Source organism: Neofelis nebulosa, chromosome 7, assembly GCF_028018385.1.
Source record: "Neofelis nebulosa isolate mNeoNeb1 chromosome 7, mNeoNeb1.pri, whole genome shotgun sequence".
Lineage (NCBI taxonomy): Eukaryota > Metazoa > Chordata > Mammalia > Carnivora > Felidae > Neofelis > Neofelis nebulosa.
Window position 1 is genome coordinate 28755999 of NC_080788.1, and position 24933 is coordinate 28780931.

A 24933-nucleotide genomic window follows, 5' to 3' on the forward strand; every position below is an offset into this window, starting at 1 on the left:
AGACTCCAAGCCATGACCCCTGATATATATCGGAAGGGTCTCATGACTGAGGTTTTACTAAACAGTAATAAATGGTGTTTTCCTAACAGCAGCTAGCCCCTCAAGGTCCTGGAAACCTTGCTTCTAAAATTCCTTAGAGACTTACACTGTCCCTGCCCCCTTGCCAACCTGAGGGTATATAATCAGTTACCTGTCACAATCCCAGTTCACCTCTTTCTGCCCAGGGGTCCTGTCCCCGTGCTTTAATAAAATCACCTTTTTGCACCAAAGACATCTTTTTTTTTTTTTTTTTTAATTTTTTTTTTCAACGTTTTTTATTTATTTTTGGGACAGAGAGAGACAGAGCATGAACGGGGGAGGGGCAGAGAGAGAGGGAGACACAGAATCGGAAACAGGCTCCAGGCTCTGAGCCATCAGCCCAGAGCCTGACGCGGGGCTCGAACTCACGGACCGCGAGATCGTGACCTGGCTGAAGTCGGACGCTTAACCGACTGCGCCACCCAGGCGCCCCTGCACCAAAGACATCTTGAAGAATGCATTCTTGGCCATCAGCTCCGAACCCCCATCATCACCCCAAAACTTCATCACTTTCACTGTAATAAATTATAACTTTGAGTAGAACAGCTACTCAGTCCTGTGAGTCCTAGCAAATCAAGCCCAAGGGCAATTTTGGGAACCTCTAACACAGCCCCTACCTCACCATATTAAAAAACTAACTCAAAATGCATCACACATTTAAATGTAAGAAGCAAGACTATAAAATTCTTATAAGAAAAGATAGGAGTAAATCTTCATGACTTGGGTTGGGAAATGGTTTCATAAATATAAAACCAAAAGCATAAGCAGCAAAAGAAAAAATAAGTAAACTGAACCTAATTGAAATGAAAGACTTTATGCTTCCCAAGACCCCATTAAGAAAGTCAAAAGACAACCAAAGAATGGAAGAAAATGCAAATCATGTCTGATAAGTAACTCTTTAAAATATATAAAAAACTCAATAAGAAGATAAAAATCTAATTAAAAAATGGACAAAGGATCTGAATAGACATTTCTCCAAAGAAGATTTATAAATTGCCAACAAGCACATGAAAATATGCTCAGCATCATTAGTTGTTAGGAAGCAAATCAAAATCATAATGATAATGAGATATACTTCTCATCCAGTAGGGTGGCCAGAACCAAAAAGACAGACAATTAACAAGTGTTAATAAGGATTCTAAGAAAGTAGAACCCTCATACACTATTTAGAGGAGTATACAATAGTGGTGCCACTTGGGAAAACCATCTGGTAGTTTCTCAAAATGTTAAACACAGAGTTACCATATGACCCATCAATTCTACTCCTAGGTGTATCAAAAGGAATGAAAACATGAGTCCATACAAAAGCTAGTCCACAAAAGCTAATAGCATTAATCGCAATAGTGAAAAAGTAGAAACAACCAAAATATCCATCAGCTAATAAATAAATAAAATGTGATACATCCATACAATGGGATATTATTCAGCAATGAAAAGAATGAAATACTGATACATGTGTGAACCTTAAACACATTATGTTAAGTGACAGAAGTCAATCATAGTCAGCCACATATTGTACGATTTCATTTATATGAACTGTTCAGAATGAGCAAATCTACAGAGTCACAAAGCAGACTGGCTGCCTAGGGCAAAAGGGAGGGGAGAATTGGGTGACTGCTAATGGGTACAAAGTTTCTTTCTGACATAACAGAAATGTTCTAAATTTGATTGTGATTGCACAACTCTGTGAATATCTAAAAAAAAGCATTGAATGTTTATACTTCAAAACAGATGAATTGCATATGATGTAGGAAAAAAAATTTGTTAACAAAATAAGAGGAGAATTTATTATGAAAAACTTTACGACACATAGAAAATTTTAGGGGCGACTAGGTAGCTCAGTCAGTTGAGTGCCAACTTCGGCTCAGGTCATGATCTCACAGTTCAGGAGTTCGAGCCCCATGTCGGGCTCCATGTTGACAGCTCAGAGCCTGGAGCCTGCTTCGGTTTCTGTGACTCCCCCTCTCTCTGCCCTCCCCTGCTAGTATCCTGTCCCCCCACCCCCTCTCAAAAATGAATAAATGTTAAAAATAACTTTAAAAAATCTTTACAAAAAAAATTAGAAAAATTTAAAAGATTCTTTGAACTCCCTGAAAATACAACTTACCATCCCTGAAAATACAACTTTCCAAAACTGATATAAAAAGAAATAGAAAATGTACATGGTAAAGAAACTGATCACCAAAAACCATCACATAAATGCTAGCAAACATTTAAGGAAGAATATGAACCTTACACAAACCACTACAGACAATACAGAAAGAAGGGGGCCCTCAATGAATTGTTTTATGAAGCCAGCATCCAGAAAACTAGAATGGATGGTTATAAAGAAGTAATGTTACCCATTCCACAGGTGTGGGCTGAGCACAGACTTCCTTCCCTAAAGTACACTATAAAAAGGGGAGAACAGGGATAAGGGGAAGGTGTAGGTAACTTCATAACAGAGAAACCTGATAATACTTCCTTGGCCAGGTGATCAAGGTCAACACCAACAGTGATGAGTCTGTTGACCACATGTACCTTTGATGTGATATGATTGAAATGGTGCTTTACCTCTGTGATCCTCTTTCCCCAAACCTATAACCCCAGGTTAATCAGATAATACCAATGGAGAAACATTCTACAAAATACCTGACCGGTCATTCAAAACAAAGGCAGTCTGAAAAACAACCCAGAGGAGCCTAAGGAGATATGACAACTGAATGTAATGTGGGATCTTAGACCAGAATTAAGACATTATGGAAAGACTAAGGAAATCTGAATAAAATATGGACTTTAGTTAATAATAATGTATCAATATGGGTTTATTAATTATAACAATACTAATATAAAATGTGAAAAATGGGTGTGGGGTATACAGGAACTTACTGTATAATCTTTGCAATTTTTCTGTAACTCTAAAAATATTTTAAAATAAAAGGTTTATTTTAAAAGGGATAGTAAAAGACAGCTTCACTCATCAAGTTTGATATAAAAATCCTAAGCCAAATATTAGCAAACTGTATCTAACAATATATAAAGAGGATAATCTATTATGACTGAGTTGAGTTTATACCAGGAATGCAAGGCTACCTTAAACCTGGTCAAAACAAAACAAAAAAACAAAAAGACAAACCAACCAGTGGGGGGGGGACCCTCACAATCAATATAAATTAACAATATTAACACATTAATGGAATGAAAGAGAAAAGTCACAGGAGTACCTCAGTGGATGCCAAGGGTTTAATAGAAGTAATATTAACTCATAATAAAATCGCTTAGCAAATAAGGAATTGAGCACAAGTTCCTTAAACTGATGATTGTTGGCATTAAGAAACCTATAGCAAACACATTATACAGTGAAATGTTGAAAGCTTTCCCTTTGAGATGAGGAATGAGACAAAGCCTAGTGCCTCCTATTTAACAAGTAGGGATCCTACCCAGTGTGATTTAAAAAACAAATAAAAATGGAAAATTGGGATAAATAAAACTGTCATCATTTTCAGATGATTATATAGGTAGAAAATCTAATGGATAACTTATTACAATTAATAAATGAGTTTAGACAAGTTAGTGGATATAAAGAAAAATACAAAAAATAATTTACATGTTAAATAGCAGTGACATTTAGAAAAAATTTAAAATAAACCATCTCGTATCAAATACCTAGAAATAAAGCTAACAAAAGATGTGGAAGAGTTTTACAGATTATAAAAGAGAATCTAAATAAATGGAGGGATATATCATGTTCATAAAAGACTCAATATTCTAAATTTATCAATTCTCCCTAAAATGATCTATAGGTTTATTCATATATCCATAAAAAATTCCAAGAGGTTTCACTGTGAGATATGAAAAAATGATTCTAAAATTTGTATGAAAATACAAAGGGCAAGAATAACCAAGGAACTCTTGAAGACAGAAAAGCTTGCTTTACCTGACACAGAATCAACTTACAGTAATTAAGAAGGAGGTGGTGTTAGAACAAGGATAGACCAATTAAAACAATGGATTAGAAAAGTGACCAGAATCACACCCATATATGAATGGTCGCTTGACTGACAACAAAGGTGGCAAGATGGAGCAATGGGGGCAGAAGTGTTTTAAGAACTAACCTGGGGTGCGGGGGGAGGAGAGGGATGCCTGGCTGGCTCAGTTAGAAGAGGATGTATGTGACTCTTGATCTCGGGGTTGTGAGTTTGAGCCCCACGTTGCGTGTAGAGATTACTTAAATAAATAAACTTAAAAATAAACTAACTTGGGGTGAACTTCAGATCTAAATGTGAAAGTCAGAATAATAAAACATCTAGAAGGCAGTAGAGGAGAATATCTTATGACCTTAGGGTATGCAAAGTTTTCTTAAACAAGACAAAAAACAGTCCAATTACAAAAGAAAAGAAACTCGATGGCACTGAAATTAAGAACTTCTGTTCATCAAAAGGCTCATGAAGACACTACAGAGCTGAGGGAACACAGCCAACATATGTGAGAGCAAAGAACTTGGTGACAACAGCTGGAAACACAGGGGGTCCTCTCAGACCACCAGGGTCCACATTTTGTTCTTCTTCTGCCCCCTCCCCCAAGATGTGTCCTACTCCCAGACACTTGTGAACAAACCCCTGATCTTCACGGGGAGCTATCAATACAGAGACCAGAAACCCACATCCTATTTTATTGTTCTGCTGACAACTACAACAGATACAAAGGGTTGTCCTATACAGAAGCAACAACATGAAACTATTCATTGAATTTTACTCAAGATTTTGCCTCTGCTTTGAATGGGAAGACAGTCTGAGGCCAGAGTCAAAGGAGGAAAAGAAAGCAAACCTCACCTCCACCAGGGCGAACTTCTCCTCACTAGTGTAGTTGTAGCGGGTGGCGCGCTCATACTCCTCAGCATTGTCTGGGCAGTCCTTGTTGGAGTACTTGTCCGTTGGGTGCACAAGTTTCCATGAATACTGGTGTGGTCAGAAAAGGGGGAGACATCCACACTGAACGTAAAATGCTTACCTTCTGGTCTGACTGACATGGCCATCACCAAAGTAACCAAAGGTTAGTCTTTTAATATTAGCTGCATCTGAAAATCACACACATGCATGCATGCTCACACATACACTATGCACACATACACACATGCACGCACACACACACACACACACACCAGAGTTCATCTCCATAACATTCTAGCCATGTGACTTCAGGTTTAAGAAATATATCAGGTAAAATGTCCAGGATATTTTGTGTTGAATATCTAAAACTAGCCATTTCATCACCACTTCTTTTTAAAATCAGCTCTTCAAATGATCATGTGCTCATCTGATTTAATAATTTTCATCTAATCAAAGTAAACAAGAGGAGGGAAAATCTTCCAAAACTTACAGGTATCCAAATCTTCATATCACATCAGAAACTATTTTAGTAATGCTAAACAAAAGAAACCAATGGCTGGACCTCCACAGAGAAAGCGTTTTAAAAAAATGAGAATTAGGGGCACCTGGGTGGCTCAGACAATTAAGCATCTGACTCTTGATTGCTCAGGTCATGATCTCACAGTTCGTGAGATTGAGCCCTGCATTGGGCTCCATGCTGGGCATGGAACCTGCTTGGGATCCTCTTTCTCTCTCTTTCTCTCTCACTCTCTCCCCCTCTCTCTGCCCTTCCCTTCCCTCTCTAAGTAAATAAATAAATAAATAATAAATTGCATGAGAATTAAAAATCATAATGGTACAAATTCTATCTAAATGTTTTAAAAGATAAGACTTTTTTTATAAACAGACAAAACATATTCTGAGCCATCTTAGAAACATTTAGACTGATATACATTTTTATTTCTAGGGTTAGAAATAAAAAGCCAATTCATTCTCGAACCAAAGACTAAAGTTAATGCAGAAAAAATATCATTTAGTTAATTTCTTGATGGCCTTGGGAAGAAAAGCACTTGTAACCAACCAGGGGTAGATGTTCTTTCAGATCTCTGCATTTCCAAATAGAAGCAAGCATAGAGTGCCTACCACTTCCATCACGTGAGCACTCCACTGAGACAGCAGCTGCAGGCCCTGAAGCGCCAGGTCAAAGAGTTTCCGGTACTCGGTATCTGTCTTCTGAGTCTCCTGGCGGCCCGACCCTGTGACAACCTAGAGCAACACAGGAACATCAAGAAGTTGCCCTACATCTAGAAAAGTCACTTATGCATTTACCCCATGACCTATCAGACCCACTGGGAATCTACATTAAAGGTGCATTTGCAAAACTACAAAATGATGTAGGCATATGAGCCTTTACCATGACAAAAGGCTGGCAACAGTAGAGCCCTGATAATGGACATTCTGCAGCTCTCAAAGAAGAGAATGTCTCTGCAGACTGTGCTGGAGGGATCTCTAGGACATGGTGTTAAGAGAACCATGTGCATAGTTATGCTTCTACTTAGCTAATAAAGGAAAACATGCACATCCTGTGTATTTGCTTATATAAAAAATGAAAACCTAAATTTATTTTTTCTACTTTTTTAAAAGAGTTAAAAAAATTTTTTTCTAATGTTTTACTTTTGAAAGAGAGAGAGAGAGACAGAGTGTGAGCAGGGGAGGGGCAGACAGAGAGGGAGGCACAGAATCTGAAGCAGGCTCCAGGCTGTCAGCACAGAGCCTGGAACTGGGCTCAAGCCCACGGACTGTGAGATCATGACCTGAGCCGAAGTCTAATGCTTAACTGACTGAGCCACCCAGGTGCCTCTGAAAACTCGTATTTAAGAGTGGCTACCTAGGGGCGCCTGGGTGGTTCAGTCGGTTAAGCGTCGGACTTCAGCTCAGGTCCTGATCTCTCAGTTTGTAAATTCGAACCCCGCATCGGGCTCTGTGCTGACAGCTCAAAGCCTGGAGCCTGCTTCTGACTCTGTGTCTCATTCTCTCTCTGCCCCTCCCCAACTTGTGCTCTGTCTCTGTCTCTCAAAAATAAATAAATGTAGAAAAAAAAAATTTAAGAATGGCTACCTAAAAGACAGGAAAGTGCAGGGTGGAGAGGAATATACCTCCTTTTGTACCTCTGACTTTGGAACCACATAAATATTTTATATAATTATGATATAAAATTAAATTAGGGGACAAAAGCAATCCTTAAAACTCAAAAGCAAAATGAAACAATGAATTAAAGTGTGTACCTGAATTGGGTGCATGACTGCACAGAGGAACTAGGTAGTGCAGGTATCTGACAATGAGCTTTTTTATTATAGTGTAAGTGCCTGGCATTAACCTTTTGATTGCTGAGGCATCTATTTCAAAAACATCCATCTAGAATAAACACAGTACCAGCTACATAAGTAGATAAAGAGCCAGGTAGCCCAATCTATGAAGTTCCCCTTCTAGAAAGCTCTGGTGACCTACATAACTCATCACTCGAGTGACCCACTTTACTGCCCTCATTCCTGCTCTTATGTTTGAAATTTGCCTATAAAGAGTAAACCAATGAAATCCTAGATACCCTACACCCTGGTCTTTTAATAAAGACAGAGCTCGAGGTCCACACTCCGTTGTCACTTCACTTTGTGGCCCCAGGCATGCCATGTGCCTTCCAGAACTCTGAGTACATATGCCTTTTTCCCCCAAAGTTCCCTGATGGTTGTTGCTGAGGTACACCTTGCAGCTGCAGTAAGAACCACAGGGCCTGTGCAGCCACAGTATTGGCTCTGCTCGGGGACATGTCTATGGAGACTGCCAAAGATAGGTGAGTCCCTCAGGTATCACTATCAGGAGGCTGAGACCAACAAAAACCACTTCAAGTGACTTTGAAAAACAATGAGAAAAAAGAAAGAAAGAAAGAAAGAAAGAAAGAAAGAAAGAAAGAAAGAAAGAAAGAAAGAAAGAAAGAAAAACAATGATTTGTTCTCTAACCCTAGAGGGAGAAAATCTAAGGACAAAATTAACTACAAAAGAAATCTTAAAATACTTTTTAGTAATTATATTGTCATTATAATATATTATAACATCGCATATGACAATATACAATTATATTGTTTCTAGTAACTATATTGTTATTACCAGTGCTGGTATTGCTATTTTAAGACTGGTAAGTGTATACTAAGATAAGACATCAAGTCAAAAAATGCTGTAGTCAAATTAAGAACCAGGATTTTCAGCATGAAAGGGAAAAAAAAAGAATCTGAAGTAGATTTACTTCAAAAGAGTATTCAAAAAAGTTTATTACCTTAGATGATGCTAGAGAATCAGTTATTTGAAAATGTGATATGCATAGTAAAGGCATCCAGCTCTGACCTGTCTCTCCTGAAGGAATCATACATGCAGAGCAAGGCTCAACTGTTAGAGGAGTTGAGAAGGAGTGAATAGAGTACCATCAGGTTGCAGCCCTAATGAATTCATACATTTGGCAGTGAACAGTGGTTGTCTACAACCCAGGTGAGACAGCCAGCACTCTAGCAGACTGCAGCACAGCAAATTATGGGCCAGGTGGCCAGATGAAAGAGGAGTCTAATCAGGCCCCTGAATCTAAAAACCAACGCAGTGGAAGCACAGGGGACATGATGATGAAGGAGCAAAAGGCAAGCTGAAGGCAAAGCACAAGCTCACACCCCAGTGGGATATGTGTGACATTCTTCAGGCACTCCTAGCTACCCAAGAACAAAGGAAGGGAAAAACAAAGGGTTAACTGATAGAGATCACAGTCATGTAGGACGAGTCTCCGTGAGTTTGCCACTGTCTCAATGATTTATAAGAAAAAAGGTAATCTCCAGAAACCTACAGACTGTTTCCTGGAGCCTTAACATTACCCTGTCCTCCAAAGGAAGAAAATCTTATGTAGGAGGATCAGCGTAGCTCAGTCAGTTAAACGTCCAACTCCTGATTTCATTTCTGATCATGATTTCGTGGTTCATGAGATCAAGACCTGCGCCAGGCTCTACTCTGACAGCATAGAGCCTGCTTGGGATTCTTTTTCTCTCTCTGCCCCTCCCCTGCTTGCATGTGCACACAACCTCTCTCTCTCTCTCTCTGCACCTACCCTGCTCACAAACACACATACGTGTGCAATCTCTCAAAATAAACTTAAAAAAACCCCAAAACATCTTATATAATTAGTCACTCCTCACAACCCTAGTGCAGCTCTTGCTGCCCATGGTTCCTGTCCCTGGGCTTTAATAAAACCACCTTTATGCACCAAAGACATTTCAAAAATTCTTTCCTGGCTGTTGGCTCTGAACCCCAACACTTCAAACCATATCAATGGCAAATGACACCACAGGGAGTGAGAGACACACCAACCAACTACGGTGTACAAAACTTATTTGGATACTGAGGCAAACAAACTTGGAAAAATAAACCATTTGTGAGTCGATAGAAGATACTAAACAATGATTTTAATATTAAGGAATACTTGATTTTTTTTTAAGGTATGATAATGGTACTATAGCCATGTTTAAAAAGAGCCCTTATCTCTGTAAGTCACATGGAAACCCAAAGGAGAGGGTGGTTGGAACCTCTGATCTATATACAGAGCAGAAGCACATGGGTATGGAGTTGCTTTGGGGGTAATAAATGTTCGAATATGGACTATCATGGTAGTTACACAATTCAGTGAATAAACTAAAAACTTTTGAATTGTACACTCTAAATGGGTGAATTGTATGGTATGTGGATTAAATATCCATAAATCTGTTTAAAAATAAACTGTGCAGAGGCGCCTCGGTGGCACTCGGTAAGTGTCCAACTCTTGATCTCGGTTCAGGTCATGATCTCACAGTTCGTGGGTTCAAGCCCTGCATTGGGCTCTGTGCTGATGGTGTGAAGCCTGCTTGGATTCTGTCTCTCCATCTCTCTGCTCCTCCTTCGCTTGTGCTCTCTCTCTCACTCTCTAAATAAATAAACTTTATTAAAAAAAAAACAACTGTGCAGCATTCAAAGACAGATCTCTTTTTTCTTATTCAAACCGTTACTGTAATTATAAAGGTATGACAGCAGAAATCAGAGGAAAAATAGACAGGAACCATACATGCTGTCAAATGCGCCTATTTTTAGGGTAGAAATCAACTCTACATGTTGTCTGAGAGCTTTCCAAGAGTTTGGTTTACAATTCTATCAGCACAGCCTTCTTGAACACCCACCCCATTTCTATCCTGTGGGTTGTGCTGGTGGCTGGGAAGGAGTGAGATACTACCTTCTCTCTGGGGAGTTGGCCACCAGGGGTCTGCTTGGAATAAGCATGTGCTCTGAGCCATTTGGACTATCTTCCAGTCATTCTGGTTACATGATGGCTAGTGTTTGCTGGGTGAGAAACAGGGGAGCTCATTGCCCTGCAGTAGGTGGGGTCAACACAGAGTTACTCCCTCCAAATGTTAATGGTCCTCCTGAGAACCCTGAGGTACCATAGTCTCAAAAACCAGACCGGTGTATGTGGTCTCAAGTCCCCAGGTCCCTCAAAGACTATGTGTAACACCCATACCACTGACTACTGCTTGTCCCTGACCTCGCTGCCCTGCCTGCTCAGATGTGAAAAATGACATTCCCACTGCTCCTCTGGACTCAGACCTCTCCACTCCTATCCACCCCACATACAGGCAGGGCTGGCCTGGAGCTATGCTTGGCAGATGAGAAAAATGTGACCAGCCCAAATAAGGACACAGAAAACCCAGCTGCAAAGCTGGAAGGAATTAAAAAGACCTATAGGTGAAACAGTGCTTCCTTCTACCCCCAACTACAGGCCCTCCTCTGGGTGCACAGGATATGTCCTCCTATTCAGCCAGAGGCTCCTGCACAGCTGTGGCCTTAGGTACCAGCACAGGCAGGCATGGAAGATCCACTTACCTCACTATTGCTGTAGCGCGCCAACTCTGAGATAAAGCGCATGTGGTCCTCCCGGATCTGGATCATCTGCTCACAGATATTATACTGCGGGCTGCTGCTGGATGATGTGCATGTCCATCTGGCAGTGAAGGGAAAATGTGTATTACCTGAAAGGGTACCTGCATAAGACTTATACATCAAATGCTGGGTGGCCAGGGACATATGCACAGCAGGCACACAGGATGGCCTACTGGTCCTGCATGCTGCCAAGGAGAAAGAGGCTCGGAGAGAATATGAATTCTCAGCAAAGAAGTAGCCAGCCAGCCCCATCTCCCTGTGTTAGGGTCACTGTCCTATCTTCCGATACCTGCGTTTTGGAAAAGGAATCATAATTTCTCTTTAATCAGCCAACTACTTTCAAAAAGCTGAGAGGTGTTGCTGGATTTAGGATACTGCATCACCGTGCAAGGACCCTCGACACATACTGCAGATTTGGTGGGAACTAAGAATTCTTTATTACTCACATGTGAAAACATAAGCTATAGTAGAAAACAAGTCAGCCAAAGACTCCGAAACAAAAGTTATCCTTACAGGGAGTTGAAAACTGACATTACTTGGAAGTTAGACAGTTGACTTATGTGCACAATACACCATTTTAGCAGCAAATAGTCAATTTAATGGGAAAGAAGTTTATTAAGAATTAAAAGTTGTTGGAGCTCTTAGGCAGAAAGTATGGGCCCTAGGGCTCTAACCATTGCTCCCTCACACTCAGCACAGACACTCTCACCATGTTTTTAACAAGCTGGTCCTCTTTGCTTGAAGGGAAGGAATTCAGATTACCACTTTTCAAAATAATGGGGACACTGTCTCAAGCAGCAGTCCTTTCTTACTTTCTGATTCCACCATAGGATGATGCAATGATTATGTTGGCATCATCCAAGGTGGCTCCCTGAGTCTGCAATGAGTACATGTGGCCCAGGCCCTAGACCAGGCTCCACTCTCAATAAACCTGCCTCCCCTGCAGGCCCCAAAAAGCATGTCCACTTAAAGCAAGGCCCTAGAGCCCAGAACCTGACTGCTGACATCACACACTCTGGCCACCCTTTCTAGACCCAGATGTCAGTACAGGGCTAGTGGCTTGGGCTCTCAAAGCTCACCGCTACTTGCTCAGGCACCTCCCAAGGTGGCTGTTAAATGCCCACTAACACCAATTATATGCTATTGACTTATAATAAATCATATTAAAAAAATAGAAATAAGGGGCGCCTGGGTGGCTCAGTCGGTTAAGCGTCCGACTTCAGCTCAGGTCACGATCTTGCAGTCTGTGAGTTCTAGCCCCACGTCGGGCTCTGGGCTGATGGCTCGGAGCCTGGAGTCTGCTTCGGATTCTGTGTCTCCCTCTCTCTCTGCCCCTCCCCCATTCATGCTCTGTCTCTCTCTGTCTCAAAAATAAATAAAAACATTAAAAAAAATTAAAAAAAAAATAGAAATAAGCATGCAAAACTCATTGTTTCCTGATTGTCTTACTGGTTTTACCATTACCTCTCATCTAGAGCTCATCTGTGTCTGTTAGGGTAGAAGCACTGTGTAATGGCATGCTACTAGAGCTGAAACAAGTTGTTAGCCTCAAGTCAGTCATGGCAGGAGTATTTACACCATGTAAATCAGCACATGCTCCAGATCAGAGCTTGAATTAGTGCTGAAGCAGAAAGAGGTTTCAGTTTAATGAACGTAACTTAGAGAAGAATGAGAAGTCACCTAACTGGATGTTATATCAAATTTAATGGTAAATTTTATTAGGGAATAAGCTAGCACAGACCTCAACAAACTACAGCACAGACCAAACACAACCTGTGTTTATACGGCCCTAGAGCCATACAAAATGGTACTCACATTTCTTAAATTAAAAAAAAAGCAACAATAACAGAAAAGAAGAATATATGCCAGATACCACATGTGGCCTGCAAAGCCTTAAAGTGTTTATAATTCAGCCTTTACAAAAAAAGATTGCCAACCTCTGAATAAGCAGATTGAGATGTAATTGATTTTTCAAAATCATGGCTATTTGCAATTGTAGGTTGGCTATGGATACACCTGTTTGGCAAGAGTCAACAAAGCATCCCGTGAAGACTCAACCAGCTATGTGGAATCTACAAAAAAAAAAAAAAAAGAGTATGGTGTGTTTTTTTTCTCATCTGTAATTGTGAGCTACAGACCCTTTCTTTATGCCAGGGGCTGGCCAACTCTCTCTGTACAAGGTCAGAAAGTAAATACTTCAGAATTTGTGGGCTACACTGTCACACAGCCATTGTCTTCTTTAAAAAAAAACAAAAACAAAAACAAAAACAAAAACCAACCCTTTAAAAATGTAAAGGCCAGAGTGGCTCAGTCAGTTAAGCTTCAGACTTCTGCTCAGGTCATGATCTCAGGTCGTGAGTTCAACAAGCCCTGTCCCTGTCGAGCTCTCTGCTATCAGCGCAGAGCCCATCGGATCCTGTCTCCCTCTCTCTCTCAAAAATAAATAAACATTAAAAAAAAAAAATGTAAAGGCCATTCACAGCAACAGAGATCTTACAAAAACAGCCCTGGGCTGGATTTGGCTCTTCAGTGATAGTTTTATAAGCTCTGTAATATAAATGCAAACATCCCACTGCCCAGCAGGGCTAGTTGTTAAGCATTTACCAGTGTGCCACTTGTTTACACTTGGGACATTCTCTGTGAGTTCTATCCAAAAGAACTCTCTGTGATGATGGAAAAGTTCTATACTTGATCTTAACCAAAAGGCTGAGAAGCGATTGATGATGGAAAAGTTCTATAGCTGTCCTAACATAGTAGCCACTACTAACATTTGAAATACAGATGTTCGATGGGGGGTGGGAGGGAGGGGAGGGTGGGTGATGGGTATTGAGAAGGGCACCTGTTGGGATGAGCACTGGGTGTTGTATGGAAACCAATTTGACAACAAATTTCACATATTTAAAAAAAAAAATGAAATACAGATGTTCTAACCAAGAAAATAACCAAGAAAATAAATTTCTTGGTTAAATTTCTTGGTTAAATTTCTCTAACGAAGAAAATAAATTGCATGTTTTAATAAATTTAAAAGTAGGCAGTCACAAGTGACAGGGCCTACCAGATGGGTTTTTGGTTTTGGTTCCAGATGATTAAAACTGTCAAAGGTGTTCTCTCTAGAAAAATAAGTGTTATAAAACCACAATGAGAACACTGCAGAATGTTCTAACTGGACAACTCACTCTCCTCCTACCGAGATTTATTCTCCTCATAGTGGGCACTGGTCTTGACGTATCTTGCCAGTTCTATTTGCATGTCCCCAAATAGTGGAACAACCTGGAGCTGCTATATTCAAAGAACAAAAAAAATAAGGTCATTATGTATGTTTACTCACCAAATACAATCAATGAATAATGGTAGTAATTACTATGGGCTGAATACTATCTCTGCACAAAATACAATTTAAGAACAAATATTCATAAAACTAATTCAAATATTACAATTAACCTACCTTGTTGCTAGATCCATGCTCATAAAAAAATATCAGTTTGCATTTCTATATATTAGTAACAAACAGAAAATTAAAATCTAAAGGGAAACAACTTGCAATAGCATCAAAAAAAACTAAAATATATATGAATAAATCTAACAAAATATGTTCAAGACCTCTAAACAAAAATACTACTAAAAATTCTAGAGAAAGTTTTAAAGTTCTAAGTAACTGGAGAAATATATCAAGTTAACGTTTTGGAAGACTTGGTACTTTTTACTCCCTAAATTGATCTATAAATTCAATGGAATCCCAAACAATATTCCAAGAAGAGGGCGCCTGGGTGGCTCAGTCAGTTGAGCACCGGACTTTGGCTCAGGTCATGATCTCGTGGTCCGTGAGTTCAAGCTCTGCTTCGGGCTCCGTGCTGACAGCTCAGAGCCTGGAGCCTGCTTGAGATTCTGTGTCTCCCTCTCTCTCTCTACCTTTCCCATACCCATGCTCTCTCAAAAATAAATAAACATCAAAACAAAACAATATTCCAAGAAGAAAAATGGTTTATGGATAGTGCATATATGTGTTTGTGTATATGGAAATCAACAAGCCAATTCTAAAATTTATTTTGAAAGGTAAAGGGACAATATCCAAGATAATCTTGAAGAACGTAACTTGAAGTCTTCTTGATAAGCAGATCTGTTCTACGGAAAGCTATAGCAACTAAGACAGTGTTGCCCTGGAGCATGGAGAGCAGTGGAGGAGGACAGGAAACCTAAGACAGTATCACATATATATAGACACCTGCTTTATAACCCAGGCAACAATGCACAGCAATGGGGGAAAAGATGACCTTTACAATAAATGGACGGAATCAACTGGATACCCATAAGGGGAAAAAAAAAATCAAAAAATGTCAACACCCTTCTTCACACCATACACAGAGGCCAGATCCAGGAGGATTATAGATCTAGACGGAAAAAGAAATAGTGCTATTTCTAGAAGGTAACAAGAAGAAAATTCTCATAAGCCTGCTCTATATAAAGATTTCTTTTTTTTTTAATGTTTGTTTATTTAGAGAGACAGAGAGTGAGAAAGCAAGTGGGGGGGGGGAGAGAGAGAGAGGGAAGGAGAGGGAGAGAGAGAGGGAGAGAGAGGGAGAGAGAGGGAGTCCGAAGCAGGCTCCACACTGTCAGTGCAGAACTTGACATGGGGCCCGATCCCATGAGCTGTGAGACTATGACATGAGCCAAAACCAAGAGTCAGAAGCTTAATCAACTGAGCCACCCAGGCACCCCTACAAAGATTTCTTAAAGTAGATATTAAAGATTGATACATTAGACTACATTAAAATTAAAAACTGCTGTCCACCAAATGACACCTTTAAGAAAGTGAAAAGGAGAGCCAGAAGCACAGAATGCATGTATTTTATAACACATGTATTCAACAAAGAACATGTACCCAGAATATATAAAGAACTATAAATCAAGGGGGGTGGGGGAGCGGGGTAGGGAGCAAGAAACTTGAAGTGACACTTCACAAGAGAACACACAAAAGATGAAGAGTGTGAAGTTATCAGAGAAATATGAACTAAACCACAAGGAAATGCCAGCCAAAAATATCACAATGATGTACACCCTTTAGGATGCACTTCCTCAAAAAAGTGAGTGTCAAGTGTTGGCAAAGGATGTGGAGCAACAGGAAGGCTCACTCATAGCTGATGGGAATGCAAATCAGCATAGCCATGTGGGAAGTTGTTAGCCTACATCCAACACTGAAAATGTATATGCCTGTGGCCCCCAATCCTAGCCCTGAGCAAACACAAACATGCGCAGATGTGCACTAAATCAAAGGAGCACTGTTCGTACCAGCCAAAACTCATGTCCATCACAGCAGAATGGATAAATAAGTTGAGGTATAATAATAAAATGGGCTGTGATACCACAATGAAAACCTAAGGACTACAGCTTCAGGATCTCACAGAGATGAATCTAGTAAGTGAGTGAAAGCAGCTAGATACAAAAGAGTACACCTGGCATGATGCCCTTTATACAAGGTTCAAACCCAGACAAAACTGCTGCCTTTGTAGATGGGAGCCAGTGATTTCCCCCCGCCCCACTGCCCACACCCATGTTTCCAAATATGGGGCACAGAGGTTTAACTCCTAAAATTAAGTGTATACACTTGATAAGAAAGGCTTATCTGAAAAAATGTAACTCACCTTGAAGTACTTATCAATTTTGGATAAGTTTATTCTTTTCTTGGCATCAAGTTTATAGATGTTGCTGACACTCCCATCCATCAAGTATAGACCAAATCCCATGACCTGAAAATCACAAAATGGCACATAAAACTCAGACCTAAAAGTTTAATTACTCATAAAAACTTCTAATGCTACAGTTCATATATTTGAAGTGGGAGTTCATTCTTCTTTCAAAAAACACTTTTAGGGGTACCTGGGTGGCTTAGTCGGTTGGCATCGAACTTTGGCTCAGGTCATGATCTCGAGGTTTCATGGGTTTGAGCCCCACGTCGGGCTCTATGCTGACAGCTCAGAGCCTCGAGCCTGCTTCGGATTCTGTAACTCCCTTTCTCTCTGCCCCTCCCCTGCTCGTGCTCTGTCTGTCTCTCTCTCAAAAATAAATAAACATTAAACAAAAAGTTCAAAAAGCACTTTTAAAAGCTCCTCATAAATAGCTATCCCTTCATAAGAAGCTCTTCTTTTATCTGTGTCATTTCTTGTGCGTATTTTACTGTCCTCTCCAGGCACAAACACCCACCTCTCATTAAGCCCAATGAAATACTAAGTATGTATTTCCATAAGTATCCATGGCCAGGGACTCCCACCCCAGATGGCACAAATAGAATATTTCCACTGTCATAAAGTGCTCCACTAGAGAGGGCACCAACTTGCCCATGCTCTCCTGTGGGGAAGAGATCTTGGGGCTGGGCCCACTCTTACAGGGAAGGGTTTGTGCTGACAGGACACTCAGCACAGTGTTCTTCAGGGCCATCCTTCCCAAAGGTGGAAAGCAGAGCAAATGCAATGGCAGAACTGACTTCTCCTCATCCCAGTAAGAAATGTCACTGAAAACACTCCCCAATTTAAAACTGAGTAATAAAGAAAAGTATAGTGAAAGGCCATGCTCTTGACCAAGAAAAGTCTACTACAATCATGGAGACACAGTAGTGTTAATTCTTAGGAATCACATCCTTAACAAGTAGAATCTGATGATAACTTTGCTACAAGAAGCTAATGCTGACAGAAGCCCTTGACCAGGACTCCTCAGTCATGAGCACGTTCTCCAGGGGTAGGCATGTCATATACCTGACAATAGGATCAAGCCTGGGACACATTCAAAGGAATGTGTCTGGAGAGCCTATAGTGCAGGCTGTGAGCAGGGTGGAGGGTGCTGTGTACACAAACACACGTACGTGTACACACACACACACACACACACACACGGCAAGCGTGAGAATAAGAAAAGGTTGGCAAGAGCATCACAGTCAAAGCACAGCCTCTTCTTGAGAGCAAGGCTGTCTCTCTGCACAGTTATGTGAGCAGCCATGCCCATACACGTACTTTGAGAAGCATGTGTTTCTCACTGGGTGTCAGGTACATCCTATTCTCGTAGTAATCCACACACAGATTCACAATATCAGCGAGGAGCTCTTCGTAGCCAGAAATCACTTCAAGCTGCTGCTGTAAAGACTGAAACACAAAGTGGGAAATCCATGCCATTGACTGCTCCTAGCTCCCTGGCCCTCAGACCCCAGCAGTGCACACCATCAGCCAAAGTGGGGAGGGTGGGGGAAGCCTTACTTGGGTGATCTTATTGTGGTTGGCCAGGAACATGGACAGATTCTGTGATTCCTGGATAGACTGTGGGTCCGCCATTTTACGTAAAAACTGAGCAGCCCTTTGAAATCAAAAAAAAAAAAAAAAAAAAGGTCATATAACCAACGGACTTAATGATAAAAAAAAAAAAAAAAGCATAGAAAATCAGGATTACTTTATCTGGCTACAGTTATCTGTGATAATGTAGGTCTTAGAAGCGAGTTATAATTTCAGCCTCCTCAAACTTCTCTACCCTGGACTCCAGGTCACTCTTCTGCCAACCTGGACAGCTCACGACCTCACTGTCCAACAGCTAATGGACTTCTTCAGAGACATGGCAGCACCAACCACAGGCCTTCCTGGGGGTTTCCTGCACACTGGCCTCTCCCTTGGGCTACCTGTTCCTAAGTCTGAGAAAGACTGCCTCCCCCTCTGTGACTCCCAGAGTATGGTAATGAAGATGGCCGGCACTGTCCATGTTCTCCACCAAGAATCCTCCAGGCCACCATGTCTCCCACAAGTCAGGGACCACACACAGTTCTGGTGCCAAAGGTCAGAGACAGAATCCTGGTTTCACCACCAAAACACCGCTCAATCTTGGACTGACCTCCTGAACTCTCCTGAACCTCACTTATCACATCTATAACAAACAACTGTCCACCTGACCTACCCACAGAGAAAATGTGAGGACAGAGGAAACAGCATACACAGAATTGCCTGTACACTTAGGTCCAATAAGACTGGAAGGCACACACTGAGTCTCTGAGTCTTGCAAAGCAGCATAAAGCAGCGAATGTGAGCATTCTGCACATCTAGGGCTGTCCCCCAAAAAGTTTAGCGTAAACTGGCCACCTAAGGACATGTCTGTGCAACCTAAAAACTTTGGGGTTTTACTGAAAAAAATTCCTATGGTAAAGGCTAATAACCTATCCCAACAGTCATTTCCTCCATACCTCCTTAGGAATAAATCCTGAATTTCCATGTTACAGCAATGTGCTTCATCTTCACATGACCAATGGTTGAGCAATGAGATATAATGAAAAGCACTGCAAAGTACTTGGAAGTATATGGATAAGAAACAGTATGATCCCTTCTATTCTACTGTCTCCCTGTTGACTGGAATGCAGACATGATAGCTGGAGCTCAAGCAACCATCTTGGACCGTGAGACAACACATGAAGATGGCAGAGCAGAAGGAGAGCAGAAGCCCTGGTATGAGGACTGTGGAATCCCCTCATCAGTTGCAGATCACCTACTTTGGGACTTTTCAGATGAGAGAGAAATGAGAGATAATCTGCAATCTTGTTTAAACCACTATTATTTCTCTGGGTTTTAAAAAATTATATAGTTAGGGGCACCTGGGTGGCTCAGTTGGTTGAGCGTCTGACTTCGGTTCAGGTCATGATCTTGCACTCTGTGAGTTCGAGCCCCGCGTCGGGCTCTGTGCTGACAGCTCAGAGCCTGGAGCCTGTTTCCGATTCTGTGTCTCCCTCTCTCTCTCTGCCCCTCCCCCACTCATGCTCTGTCTCTCTCTCTCTCTCTCTCTCTCTCTCTCTCTCTGTCAAAAATAAACATTAAAAAATAAAAAAATAAATAAATAAATTATATAGTTAAACCTAATATGAACCCTGATATGACAGCACTTTTTTGGAGCACCTGGGTGGCTTAGTCGATTAAGAGTTCGACTCTTGATTTTGGCTCAGGTCATGATTTCACAGTTCATGAGACTGAGTCCCCAATCGGGCTATGTGCTGAGAGATGCCCCCTCTCCCGCACACACACAGGCACATGCTGTCTCACTCTCTCAAAATAAATAAACTTAAAATCAAAGATGCTGTTTTCTATTTTCCTCAAGCCTCACCATATAGGTTATCCTGGCATTTATACTCAGAAGCATTTGTACTGTTAGCTATTTCCAGGTGCAAATAAAAAGTGTGAGTGTAAGTGTGTGAGGGCTGGGGAGAAATGGGGGTTATTATCTGGGAAGATGATAGGGGATCCCAAACAGAGGTCACAGGAAGAAGCCAATGGAAGCTGGGGGGTGCCCCAGGCCCACTGTGTCCTCAGGAGAGCTGGGGTGGCTCCTAGAGGGGGTGCGGACTGCCTGCAAGCACATCAAACAAGGTCAACTCCAGACTTTCCTATTCAAGCAAGGTTAATAGGTCAACTCCAAGGATTCTCTAGTTCTGGAGATCCAGGCTTCTGTATAGAGCTAATTCTAGGTGATGAATGCCTACACTTAACTTCACATGGACCAAGCTTAAAACCCTAGGTGATCCAGCTTAACTCCTACTGCTGCCTCAACCTTAGATCTGTTTAGCACTATATCCCATGTTGATTTTATTTTAAAGACCCGACAACGGTTGTGTGATTTCAGATACAACACAACTAAAGCCTATTCCAATGCAAAGTAAAATCTCATCAAATTTAATTTCACAGCAAAGATTCTTAGTCTAGCAGAAGAAACAGTAGTCAGCATCTCATTCCAGCCAACCATGCCTTCAACAGTACCAAGCACAGACTTTCTAAAGAAAGTTTATTAGAAGACAGCTCGCTTTGTTCTAACCAACCACCCTTCTTCCTCTTCCTGCCATCAACTGCTCCCTCACAGTATTCCATGGCACACCCACCTTTTCCAATTCTCTTCTCCAGAAGTTCTCCACATTCTCCCTGGAGGAGAGCTGGTTTTGGGGACCTGGAAGCTCAGTGTGACCCCAAGACAGTCCACAGGCCAGCTCTGCCCACTGCTGTGATGGTGTGTACCTTCCCAAAATGTACAATCAGGAAGTGAGGTGCTGTTCATCAAGATGCTTATGGAGCCAAAAGCCTTACGGTGACCCTAACCCTCTGTAACAGGGATTGGTCTTGTGCACATCTGTCTTCTCACATGTGCTGAGCACCCAGAGGTCCTCAACGAACATTTGAGGATGACCAGGGTGTCCATATTCAGCTCTAGCTTATAAAACCACAATGTACACATACTCTATGAGAAGACATCTCACTCAATACATCGCCACACACATAATCTGCCAGCTACCCCTGCATCTTACACGTAGGAGTGTGTATTCAAATAGTCCTGAGCCTGCCAAACAACCACTACCAAACAGTTGTGGTTATTTCAGCACATATGGGATGTGCACCTACTAGGTGCAGAGCATGCGGCTATATCAAGAACCACTCTGCCTGCCTGAGCACTCTCTGCAAGGTCCTAGGGCACAAGGTCAAAGCTCACCTCTTATATGCCGAGTGGTCATTCTTCACACTGCACTTCATGTTCTTTAACTCATCCAGCACAGCAAACATGTTGATGAACTTTCCCAGCGTGATCAAATAGGCTTCAGACACAAAATCCTTCCTTCTCTCCGCGTGGCACAGGCGCCTCACCTCCCCACAGAAACGCTCAATGGCATTTCTCTGAAAAAAGGAAGGGAGGGCAAAAAACCTGCTGTCACTGATGGGCCAACTCCATGCCCACCTTCAAGCACAGTCACTGTTACTCTTTGATGAAATACCCACCCAAATGAGTGGACATTTACAGCTCAGGTAATGAGACTTGTTTCTATAAAGTAATTTCCACATGCCTTTGCTCTGTGATAATCACCATTAATTTTCCACTTTACCAACTATATCCCTAAAATAAAAGAATTTTGTTGATTATTCAAGCAAAGTTACTGAGGAAATGCTCCAATAGAAGGTCTACAAACAGATGTTTTCACTTTCAGAGGTGAAGATGGGGGCAGGGAAATTATTCCTCTTAATAACCTTTAAGATAAAACAAAAATTCATCTCCTAATAAGTTCTATCTTCTCCTTTGGCTGAAGAAATCTATAATAAAAACCTTCATACATTTCCAAAGTATATCCTTAAAAAGCCAGCAAGTCCCCTCCCTGTGGCTACTCCACCCAACCGATGGGCCAAAGGAGCCAAGGCAGGCCAAGGACCACTAAGTGGACAGTCAGCAGAGGCTGAGAGAAAAACATCTGAAAAACCAGATGAATCAAAAGTACAAACTGGCAGAAAGACAAACATATTTGGAACTGACAGAAAGCAGTCTTCATGAAGGAAATTCACTCTTAAAGAAATAAGAGAAGTGAAACACAGAAGACGTATTTATATTCTAGAAGGGCCAGTAAAGCTGTAGACTGACAAAGGTCTGATGCCCTTTTGTCTCAGAGGCCATGATGGCTGCTTTAATTCACATACACTTTGTTTAGTAAGTCATGGTGATGGGTGAGAGTGGGCCAGATTCCTACTCCTCTGCATTAAACCCCTAGGATTATTTCACCATTTTACCTGGAAGTACATAAAATTCATCAGTTTTGTGACTTCAGGCTCAAGGACCTCTACGGTTTTCTCGTAAATTTCCACTCTATTAGGCTGCTCATTACATTTCACCTAGGAATAAACAAGTATGACATAAAGAGGCTTCAAATTAGCTAGATAGGAGAGCAGGCAGTCCCAGCAGGCTGTGGGGTAGGGTGCAGGAGGGGGAAAGTACTGGTGGGATAGAGGCAGGGCTGGTGGCATGGAGGTGTGGTCTGGCTGAGATGAGGGAACCATAAGGGTAGGAGTGAGGTCTGTGGTAGGGGCGTGGCCAGCAGGGACGGAATCACGGGAATGACAGTGTGGCCTGGCTGGGATGGCTTCACCTGTGGGATGGCCCGAGAGCAGCTCCTCCAGGTGTATAGCATGACCGCGTACTCTTGGCCCTCCTCCAGCATTTCATTCTGCAAGGGTACAAAGGGCAAATCAAAGCCAAGTAGGAAAATGATCATAAGAAAGGAAATGCCATGTTGCTAAAACCCAGATACTTCATAGTATCCTCTCACTTTGAGAATAGACAAGTACCAGGACCTGCACACCACAAGACAGCTGCTAAGAGGCTGGTGACGTTCAGTGCAGTAGTGTGGCCACAATGACCGCCCAAACACTCTCACAGCTTCTGTTGGCTGGAGAGGAGCCAGCACAGCCCAAGGCACCTGCCATAGCCACTATTCCTCAGCTCCATTCAACCCTAAACAACCTGCTGCCAGTGCAGACCTGAAGTAGCACAGATGCGCACAGGGTCTTCAAGGCTCTTAAGACTGAGGCAGCTCTGCCATCCCCAGTGCAGGGGAGGAAAAGCTGTATTTCTGCAACACTTAAAATCCAGAGAGAGCATCCATGCAAAGAGGACTGCCATCATTTTTAAACTGCTTTAGTGTCTACTCCTTTCACATTGTTTCCTTTGATAAAAATGGTAAGAAGTTCAGAGATGTTCTAAAAACATCAACTACAATTTCATCATATTCTTAAGATGCTTTAAAATGTTTACAACCTTGAATCCAGTAACTTCACTTCTACAAATCTACCAATGGGAATAATGATGGATTTGGAAGGATATTCATCACTGCATTTTCTATTACAAAGAAAAAAAGGGAAACTAAGTAAACATGCAAAAGTAATTCAACTGTGGACATTTACAAAATGAACTATACAGTTATGAAAAATTACCTTATCTGGCACATTTTAAAGACAAGTGAAAAGTTCATGAAATCATTAAAATACATAATAACACTGCAATTCATTCATGCAATCGAAGTCATATCTTAGTGTATAACTGTGTTCGTGAATACAAGTGTAAATAAAAAGGAGAGAGGGGTGCCTGGGTGGCTCGGTTAAGCATCTGACTCTTGATTTCGGTTCAGGTAGTGATCTCACGGTTCACGAGTTCGAGCCCCACACTGGGCTCTGCACTGACAGTGCAGAGCCTGGTTGGGATTCTCTCTCTCTCTCTGCCCCTTCCCCAACTGTGCACTCTCTTTCTCAAAATCAATAAATAAACATTAAAAAAATAATAAAAATATAAAGAGGAGAGAGAATGGGACTCCCTCAAAATGCTGACAAAGGTTTTCTCTGGGCCATAAATGCTAAATTTTCAGAAAGAATATGTATTATGTTTATAATAAGAAACACAAAGGTCTTTTTAAAAACATAAGGCATTTTCATCCACTTTCTTCTTTTTTTCCTTACCACAGATCATATCAGGATAATACCAAAAAGGTTTACATTTGTCATTACAGGTACTATTCCCCCAAGGAAAACAAAGACATACAGAAGGAATTACCATGCTAGAATGGACAGTTGCTTGTTCAATGTATCTTGCAATCCCAGTGACAAATGCATTTCTGTCTTCAAAATTAGTGTTGAAATTTGGCTGAAAGGGAGAGAAAAACCATCACGTGGAGGTCAGTGTTGCAGGCAATGCACCCCACTTCCACTCGGCACACACCTGGTAGAGCAGTGAGGATGGTGGGGGCTCGATGCAGGGCTGCTGGTCAGGCAAAGGCAGCTCTTCCAGGAGATCCACATTGGACAGTGCATCCTCCAGTGTCACCTGGGCTGCCATCCTGGCCTAGAACAAAACACAGAGCCACCTGTACTGTGAGGAAGGGTAGTAATACTCTGACAACCATTCCAAGGTGTGGCAATCAGACCCCCTTCCCCTGACCCCTCACTTGAGGGAACTGGGGGTGGATGAGGTGTCAGGACCAATCCCCCAGAGTCTGGTGTCTCTTCTAGGGCTTGCTGGCAATGGAGGCATGATGTAGCCTCTTCTAGCTTCCAGGAGTGTCATAGAGCAGGGCACATGCTTCCTGTCACCCTTTCCACCTTAAGGCCATCGTCTCTAGAGGGCTCCCAGAGGGGCTCTTACAGGGCCAGAGTAGGGAATATCATCTTCAACACCATGTCTGCCCTCAAGGAAGCCAGCACATCCT

At 41.7% G+C, this 24933-nt stretch overlaps 1 protein-coding gene across 3 annotated transcripts in view; it reads right to left on the bottom strand.

Moving 5' to 3' along the window:
- Positions 1–24569, bottom strand: part of CYFIP1 (cytoplasmic FMR1 interacting protein 1) — an 86956-nt gene extending 62387 nt beyond the window's left edge. For all 3 annotated transcript variants that reach the window (XR_009263942.1, XM_058736925.1, XM_058736926.1), the window contains exons 1-12: positions 24447–24569; positions 24282–24371; positions 22825–22902; positions 22469–22570; positions 21408–21589; positions 18161–18257; positions 17921–18049; positions 16559–16663; positions 14107–14198; positions 10863–10980; positions 6069–6191; positions 4890–5015 (exon numbers count right to left, since the gene is read on the bottom strand). Coding sequence is in view for 2 of the 3 variants with exons in the window: in XM_058736925.1 (XP_058592908.1) it covers positions 4890–5015; positions 6069–6191; positions 10863–10980; positions 14107–14198; positions 16559–16663; positions 17921–18049; positions 18161–18257; positions 21408–21589; positions 22469–22570; positions 22825–22902; positions 24282–24371; positions 24447–24563 (1359 nt within the window). In the remaining variant the exon portion in view is untranslated. The remainder of the gene's footprint in view (positions 1–4889; positions 5016–6068; positions 6192–10862; positions 10981–14106; positions 14199–16558; positions 16664–17920; positions 18050–18160; positions 18258–21407; positions 21590–22468; positions 22571–22824; positions 22903–24281; positions 24372–24446) is intronic.
- Positions 24570–24933: the final 364 nt, after the last annotated feature.